Source organism: Rosa rugosa, chromosome 5 (assembly GCF_958449725.1).
Source record: "Rosa rugosa chromosome 5, drRosRugo1.1, whole genome shotgun sequence".
In the NCBI taxonomy this organism is placed as follows: domain Eukaryota; kingdom Viridiplantae; phylum Streptophyta; class Magnoliopsida; order Rosales; family Rosaceae; genus Rosa; species Rosa rugosa.
This window is the reverse complement of record NC_084824.1, coordinates 21,176,453-21,185,381: the sequence shown is the minus strand read 5'-3', so window position 1 is coordinate 21,185,381 and position 8,929 is coordinate 21,176,453. Positions and strand designations below refer to the sequence as shown.

The 8,929-nt window shown below is 47.3% G+C and overlaps 1 protein-coding gene across 1 annotated transcript; it reads right to left on the bottom strand.

Moving 5' to 3' along the window:
* Positions 1-5,823: 5,823 nt before the first annotated feature.
* LOC133709655 (stem-specific protein TSJT1) lies at positions 5,824-8,929 on the bottom strand. The gene is made up of 5 exons (XM_062135465.1): positions 8,611-8,929; positions 7,043-7,283; positions 6,834-6,954; positions 6,551-6,660; positions 5,824-6,116 (listed from the first exon to the last, which is right to left on the bottom strand). The coding sequence occupies exons 1-5, from the start codon at positions 8,811-8,813 to the stop codon at positions 6,081-6,083; spliced, it is 711 nt and encodes a 236-aa protein (XP_061991449.1). The 5' UTR covers positions 8,814-8,929; the 3' UTR covers positions 5,824-6,080.

Genomic DNA, 8,929 nt, shown 5'->3' with positions numbered 1-8,929 from the left:
ACACGGTGCACTTGGACCAATCTTAATTCCTTTAATGTTTCATTGATTGGCAAAAGAAAACTCTAAGTCAAAACCCTAGCGATACAAGCATATCATGACAAACACCAAATTTCAAAACTTCATTCCATATAAAGGGCTGGGACTCCCCACCCAAAAGTGTTCATTACAAAAAAAAAACAAAAAACAAAAGAGTTTACGCCTCAGCGGCTACAAAAAGGAGTTCCAACATCTATCAGGGGTTGGCCTCAGCATCTTCACCTTCAGCATGCGGCGGCGGGTGTGCGCGGCTTGTTTGGTCAGACCCTCGGGCGGTGGGACTTGGAGTCTTTATGGTACCATCCGCCCGAGTATGAGCCGCCAGGAAACCAGCACGGGACACCTCCGACTGGGTAGGAGGAGGAGTCCACTGGGAGCCATCCGCCGGGCGTGCGCCACTCTCTCCGCTTCCCGAGCGAGCGCCTTCAGCTTGGGCGGGGACCACACCCTTCGCCGGCAGGGCATTCTTAGCTGGCGGCACATTGGGTTGGGACGCCTTCACCCAGTCGATATCGCCCTTCTGTTTCAGCATCTCCACATTGGCTAGGGCCCCAAACTTCGCCGCCTCAGTCATTGCATTTTTGTAATCCGCCGATTGTTTGAATGCCTCAACAGCGGCGGCCGCAGCGCGGCTCACTTTAGCTCTCAGACGGGCGACCTCACCCTCTAGCTTCTTCACCTCGGCTAGTCTGGCGGCGGACTCCCGCTGCAGGATATCAATCTTCTTATCCTTGGGACATGTCTTGCTCCAGCTTGGAGACATAGTCATTCCGCTCCAAGTCCCGCTTGACGGCCACCGCCAGCTTGCCGCGGGCATCTGCGACATCACAGTCCGCCTTTTCCAGGCGCCCTTCCACCTCCGCCAGCCTGTCCCTTGCCTCCGCCAGCTCTCTCTGAAGACCCTGGATCTCCTCCCTCAGCTCCCGCTCAACCCGGGGCTGCTTCGACGCCGCCAGGAACATTTCATGCAGCCCAACCGACAAGTGACCGAAGGCCGAGCTAAAGGGCGACTGGTCAATGGTCGTTAAGCGCGAAATCCCCGCTAGGCCGCCAAACCCCAGCCGCTCGCAGAGGTGCTAAAGAAATTACCACTCACCATCAGTCATGAACTCTCTCTCCTCGACCACGGGAGCCTTGGGCGGAGCCTGTCGAGCCCTCTTCTGCTGGCGGGCCCCAATGGTCTCCACATCGTCCCCCTCTTCCTCATCAGGGGAGTCATTCTGCCGGCGCCTTCGCTGGAGCACCCTTGTGTTCCCAGCAGCAGGCCTCGATCCCCTCGGCGGCGGTTCCTTCCTTGCAACGGTGACGGTCTCCGCCGGCGGCACCGTTTTCTCCTTATGTGGGCCACGCCGGTTGGCAGGCACCCTCTCTTTCTGCGGCGCGGCGGTAGCAGACCCCTTTTTCCCGCCATCCACATTGGCCCCCGCTTGAACGACTGGCAGGCCATTACCACCAAGGTGGGAGTGGTGCGGCATAGGTAGCACCACTGGAACCTCGGACGGGCTCGGTGCCAGCGTTTCCGGGTTCACGACCGTCTGCTGAGCCGCCAGCCCGGAAGCATACATGGTCTCCAAGAAGTTGTCGATCTCCGCACGGTCCATAGCCTTATCAAAAGCGTCGCGGCTCGCTTTGTTACCTGGCGGAGTTTCTAAAAAAAAAAACAACAAACCAGTCAGCCTGTGGCACTCTGATCGAAGGTACAATGTGGCTGAGTTTTCTTACCAACGGCACGAGTCAGTCGTTGATCGACTAACAAATCCCAACCGGTAAGAAGGCGAAAGTCCAGCAAGTTGCGATTCCGCCAACAGCCTCTGATACGTGCCACGCGACACTCTTCTTCACGAGTCAGGTTATAGCGCAAGCCCTCTGCACAAACAAAGGGTAATCGTTAGTAGAAATACAAGGCTATGCATAAGAGAAACCGCCAGCTATGTTCAGCGGAGACCGGTAAACAACCTCGGATATGTTGAAACTCCGACTTAATCCTAAACGTCGGCTCCCCCTCGTTGGTCCCAGCTTGATATTCCCACCCCGCCGTGGCAACACAGAAGGTGCCCCACCAGTAGGACATGGAATCCCTTAGGTTCTCGATCAGCTTAGGCGCTCCCTGGCGGCGGCTCAAATTCACCTGCCCTCTGCAACCTTGGCGCTTCACATACACCAGCTCGTAGAAGTGCAGCACTTCCGCCACAGTTGGTCCCTCACAACCGGACAACCGCCATAGTGAGTTCAGCGCCAACATTAACCGCCACATATTGGGACAAATTTGCCCAAAAGCAAGGCCAAACTCGCGCACCAAGATTTGAAGATTTGGCACCAGCGAGAGTGTCACTCCTTGGCGGAATATCACCTCGTGCACGGCGGCAAACCCCTCTGGAAGAATCGATGCCTTCTCGTCCACCGTCGGCGGACGCAGCTTCACCGAACCTGGCAACCGGAACATCCGCTTCACCCGGTTGACGGCGGCAACAGTCATCCGCCCTCCTGCCTCATCAACAGGGGTGCCGTCCTGGAGGACCCACGCTGACTCAGCATCCTCCCCCGCCATCTCTCCCCCGTCAGCGGAGCCACTGGCAGCGCTGTTACTTGCCAACCGCTCATCACGCCTATTTTTGGCAGCGGCGGCCTCCCCTGCCCTAGAACTCTCTGGCCACGAGGCACGACCCATGGCTACTTCCCAGGGTATGGTTTGTAGCGGCTCAACCTCTAGCGGTTCTGGCAGTGAAGTTCCTGCATGGGCAGACGGACGCAACGAGTCAATAAATATTCTATCCGCCACGCTGAACGATACGTCAGACCCGAAATCCTCACTGCTCGAAATCTCTACGACGTTAGCCATCCCAAACCCTAAAACCCAAATCAGTTAGCTCAAACAAGATCTAGCATATGCCTACATCAGTTATAGCCAAGAACATCAAGAACAGTTACCCATAAAATGCCAAAACAAGAGCAAACACAATCAACCCAGATTCGACCATCTAGCAAACCCTTAAACACCAACCCTCTGCCAAACACCATAACCCACCCCCAAATCTCACTTTACACCCTCAGAGCACACCAGAGAAGAGCAGATAGCACCCCAAAAACAGAAACAACAAAACCCAGAAACCAACAGATCCAATGGAACAGGGAAGAGAATCAAGATACCAACCTTAGTGGCGAAAACTCCGGTGTGATGGTGAACAATAGTCTTCGATGGGGAAAATCTTCGTATTTCCGGGAACGATATCTCCACCAAATTCCAGCAGCCTCTTTCTTGAGTCTCGGACGAGCAAAGCGTGAAGACAACGAGTAGAGTTTGAAGCCTTAGCAAAGTGTCAAATCTCGCTGGGTTCCCCCCCCTTTATGTCAACATCAATGAATTCTAAACCGTCCACTAAAAAACGACAACGCGCAACAGCCGTACACATATCCCACGTCTCCACTTACTCTCCGGATTAACCGAGGCGTCGTCTCGGTTACGAAATCCATAATTACTCGCATTAATGGCGAGAAGACGGCCAGGCTTAGGAGACACGCCTCCAGATGCTAACCCTCTAGGAAGTAACCACTTGGGAAGAAATCACCAACCGTCCGAAGTCTCCGCTGAGCGAAACCCCACCAGCGGAACTTCTCCCTTGTCACCTTCCAAGTGACGAAGTTTCCGCTGAGCGAAACTCCGCCAGCAGAACTTCTCCCTTGTCATCCTGCAAGAGGGGCGTCTTCCGCTACACACCTCTAGCGGAACCCCCTTTTCATCTCGCAAGCTGCGTACTTTGTTCAGCGCAATATCGCTCAATAAAATACTGCCAAGCACGTCTACTGGACGCTGCTTCCTGCTACAGTCAGCGGGGGGATATCGGCCAGCGGCGGATCCCGAGGCCACGCCTCACTCTGACAACAACCGCCACGCGGCGTTACGGTCAGACCGTCCCTACGGGACACGGGGACTTGTCAACAGTCTACGACGGCCCTGATCAGGCACGTTGACCCCCGTCACTTGGGTACTAAAGATTGGGCTCGCTACCCAACACCCTCTGCTCCGTGCAGCTCCCCCTCAACAAACAATTTGCCGACCATCCGGAGGTCTATCTTAGCCGGGGAGTGGGGCACTCCCTGGAGGGCCTAGCAGGGGCCCACCTGAAAGGGTATAAAGCGTTTGCTCAGTAAATCCATGGTTGACAACGCACTGACGCTAATTATGTTGTTGCAAGTCTAGCGGAAGATAACGCTTCAAACCGCTGAACAACTCCCCAACCAAGATTGCCCTACTTGACTGGGGACTTGGGGGACTTGTACATACATGTACATTTACAAGCATAATTAGCTATAATGGGCTACGCTCATTGTACCGCCAGAGGTACTAATTCCCGCCAAAGGAATAAAATACAGATACACAGCCAGGCGAGCTACAGCCTGAGCCTCGGATCACCCCCAGATCACCGCCGTCGCGCCGCCACGCGCCGTGCCAAGATAGCATCAGAAGCTCCTGAAGCTGGGGACTGAAGCACATCAGTCCCACATCGAAAACAAGGAGAAGATCAGCCTCCTCCTCACCTATAAAAGGTTCTCTCCTCTCTCCTCATTAATTACGCATTTACTACTCATTTATTGTTATGCTGTCTATATGCATTGACTGACTTAGGCATCGGAGAAGTGAAGACCGCCCAACGCGGTCTCCCTCTGACGCCCTGTCTTTCGTTTGGCAGCTAGCGAAGATCACCAAGTCTAAAGAGTAGCGGTCCGCCCACCGGACCCGCGTTAAACGAAGGTTCGGCTACCGCCGGACTTTGAGCATTAACAATTTAGAACTAGAGAATATAGGCTCGTCCCGGCCTGTCATTATGTAAAAATATTGTAAGGCCCAGCCCGACCCCGTCCAAGCTCGGTTAGGCCTGTTGACGATCCCTATAACCAACGTAGTTATTCATTGACCAAAAAAAAAACATTAAGTTATCCAAAAGAATACCAACTTTTTTTGTGAAAAAATAACCGTCGTTACTGAAATGATCCTACGGAAACAAGTTCTCGATGCAGCTCTTCAACTGTGAGGAAGATCTAAAAGGGTTAAACAAATTAAGGCAACATAAAGGACATGAAAGAAAATAGTTCTATATATTTACTAGTAGTATACATAAAAAATTACGTTGAACCATTCCCGAAGTAAAACCCAGAATCAGATTTTCGTGTTGGGGCAAGACACTTTGCCTCCATAGTCACCGGAACTCAGCATCATGATTGTGAATGAGTACAGAAACTTCAAATTCCGGGAGCATTGATAACAAGTAGAGTGCTAGTTATGCAAGGGGGCACGCTGTTGGGACTTGGGATTGCATTTTATGATTTTTGAAAGAGAGATATACCTACTAATCCGTTCAAATTCAACTCTTGATGGAAAATGTGGACATTGCCTATGCATAACAAGAGATCAAGGAAGGACCCACATTTATATAAGCACATCTAATGGCTTTTCTCCAATTAAAACCATGATATGTAGTTGGGGACATCTAGTTGTGATGTTGTTGATCACAAGCTATGATTGCTAGGCCTTTGAAGCAAGATCGAGCGGAATTCCGACAGGTTTAAGTCGTCGATCTCTTTCAATGTAACCAAAAACAAAGTCCGATTCACAGTTGGGATTGGTTCAAGTCATCTAGACAAATAGCGTCTCACTGCAAATATGCAGGTACAACTTTACCCAAAAAACATTGAATTTGCTTCCGTGTGAGAATTTTATGTATAACTTGTATATAATTGTGTTACGAAATGCCGAAAACCATTCAAAGGGACTGATGGTGGATTTATCACTGAATTCAAGCCTTGATACAAACTTTATTAAAACATAAAACATAGCTGTACATTGGTAAAAGCTAGAACACATCGAACAAAACTAAGGTAAAAGATACACAAAGCTCTCTACCAAATTAGCCACTCCCTATCAACAGTACCATTCCAGGTATTTACATGACCTCTGATGCATCATTCAACACCATATAAACCTCAATTCTCTCCCTGAAATGGATAGTAGATTTTGAAGATATACTTTCTCAATCTCACGAACAGTTCTACTTTGTGGCTGCAAGAACTGATGGCCCTTCAACCTGAAATTTTCACCCCACCAAGTTGAGAAATCTTGTGGAAAATATAAATCAACATCACTAAAGTTGGTGTGAAATGTCACCATCAAGTATGTTATTATTGCTTCTTTCACAAACAAAAGCATGATTGGAGGAGACAAGAGGGAGACAAATATGCATTCAAGAATGTATCCCCATCCTTATCTTCCAAGTCATCTGCCTTGAATTTCGCTCAAGTGCGAGTGTGACTGTGAGAATTAGATTCATTGCCCCTATCAACTCCCCTAGTTAAAACACATTTTTTTAAACACAAGTAACCTACTAACTTTTGTTTACTAATTGAAGACATTAAAAAGCTAATAATAAGAAACAAATATGTAAGAAACTTTGACGGTGAGGAACCATACAGCTACATGGTAATAATTGGTTTTCTTTAAATTTTGAGTCACTTAAATTACCTTAAATGTTGCACCCCAGATCTCTTCATCAGTAGCCGGTACAGCAGTGATTACATTTTTAGGATTCTCATAGCTTCTCAGTCCTCCAACAGTTGTGGAGTAGAAACACCCTGTACAAATCAGAGACATAATTGTTAACAAAGAGTAGATTTTTCCATGTACATGATGATGCATGTTATGAATTTTCATGATTTGTGGTCCAAAAAGCTAGAGAATCAGGTACCATTGGATCCTGATCGTTCTATTAATGAATGTACTAGCAGACCATAAATATTGTACCCACCTTGAGGGAATGAAGCAAGTGACTTGCCACAAGCACCTTTAAGCAATTCTGCATCATCAGCAAAGGCCACATATCCATCAGCAGTGATTCCCCAGGAGAGAGGGACCTTGCCAAATTGGTCCTGTTACACACCAAACCCAATTGTTATTAGAGGTCGAATATCAGAACTATTAGCTTTACCAACAGTTCTCGGTGGATCGATGACTTACAGAAGCAACAAACACGGTGGAGGTGGACTTGTCAAATACAATGAAAGCAAAATTTCCGTGGAGATGGCCAACAACATGGTTGGGTGGGTAAGGTGCCCGATCGCGAAGCGCCTTGTAAGCCTCAATGACCAAAATCACTTCATTTGCAGACTTGGCCAGGCCATATTGCTGCCTCAAGCTTCCCAAGTTGTCAAGTGCTCCCTCAAACAAGCAGAATACCTCATCCTTAACAGCAAACGACCTGCAAGTTTACCATTCAAGTCAGACCGTAAACTAGTAGTGTTTTTGTAATCCAATATGCAAAATGAATTTTACAACCTACACAACGTAGACTAATCAAATAAACATACAATTGTATACAACAAACCTATGAAGTAGAAAGGAATATCATCTTATAAGTGTTGGGTTATTTGCACCGTCTAAAATAATTTCCGTATGAAATTGCCAGTTAACTTTACTATTTGTTTGACTTGTCACACTGACTCAATTATTTGTGTGTTAATACTTTAAGACTTCATAAATAGCAATAATTGAATCTTTAACATACAGTTGGAAGGTACCAACTTGTCTTGATTGATTTGAAATACATGTTACAAGTTAAATTTTCGAATAAATGCATATTCCAATATTAAATATCCATGAATAAAATAACACCATTGAATAATTGAGTAGCATCACCATCATCCACTGTATCAATCTCAAATTATGGAACTTATGTAGGTCCCCCCACCCACTTAGGCCATCCTCATCGTCATCAGCTGTCTTTCTCAATGTTTCGTCTAGACACTACGAAATTGGTCCAGACATCACCAAATGGGGTATTGCTAGCTACGGATAGAGTCTCTAGACTGTTCATTTAATTCAGAAAATAATTTTCATGAAAAAAAAAAAAAAAAAAACTTCTAAATATCTAAAATTGAAAAAGACTTCATAGTCTTTCCTTTGAAAGTGAGAGATTGTGAGTTACGTAGCATTTAAGTTGTTTATCTAATAAAAAAAAATTGAAAAAGAAAACAGGGAGCAGAAATCCACGGATTTATTGTGAAATAAAGGCAAAGACAAATATATATTTATTGAAGTTCCGGCACGTGGCGCAATCACGTTGAGCGTGAGCCATTCGAGGACAATCAAGTCAACATGATAAACGTCGCGTGGCGGTCATGCGAGACACCACTCAAGTCCCTTTAGTGATCCCGAAGGAGATCATCATCATCAGATCAACGATTACCATGATTTGATTGTGAAATCATAACCGACGAATGATTCTCTAACCATTTTCATGCCGGTTCAGATTTCAATCTCCAACCACATGAACAATATCTTCTCAAAAAAACAATATCTTCTCAAAAAAAAAAAAAATGAACAATAAGCAAGCACATAATTCAATTCATCATATCATGTATAGGATCTGATATAGAAAAATAAAGTTCTACTGATCTTGCTCTTCCTTTAATGGATTCTTACTCAGTTTGATTAAAAAAAAAAATTAGCAGTAAAACGGCGCCGGATAAGTTGATGCTAAAGTTCAAAACAGTGTTATATTCCGGCGAGCGTGGTTTCGATCATACCTCGGTTGTATCGGGGACTCGTGGTCGTGGCTGTAGGCCAGCTGGACGTGGTCGCCGACCTGAATGGACACGGCGGAGGCATTGCTCTCGACGAAGCGGTTGATCAGTGCATTCGCCGAGGTCTTCGGCGACGGCGTCCGGCTGCCGGCGGCGACGAGCTCGTCGGGAGGGGACACGATCGCGCTGCTGAACAGTCCCAACATGATGACGACTACTGACTGATTCGACCGGAAAGAGCAAAAGAAAAACTCGAGAACTGAAGGTGATGGGGTTTTGAGAGAGAGAGAGAGAGAGAGAGAGCTCGGACAAGTGATGGGAT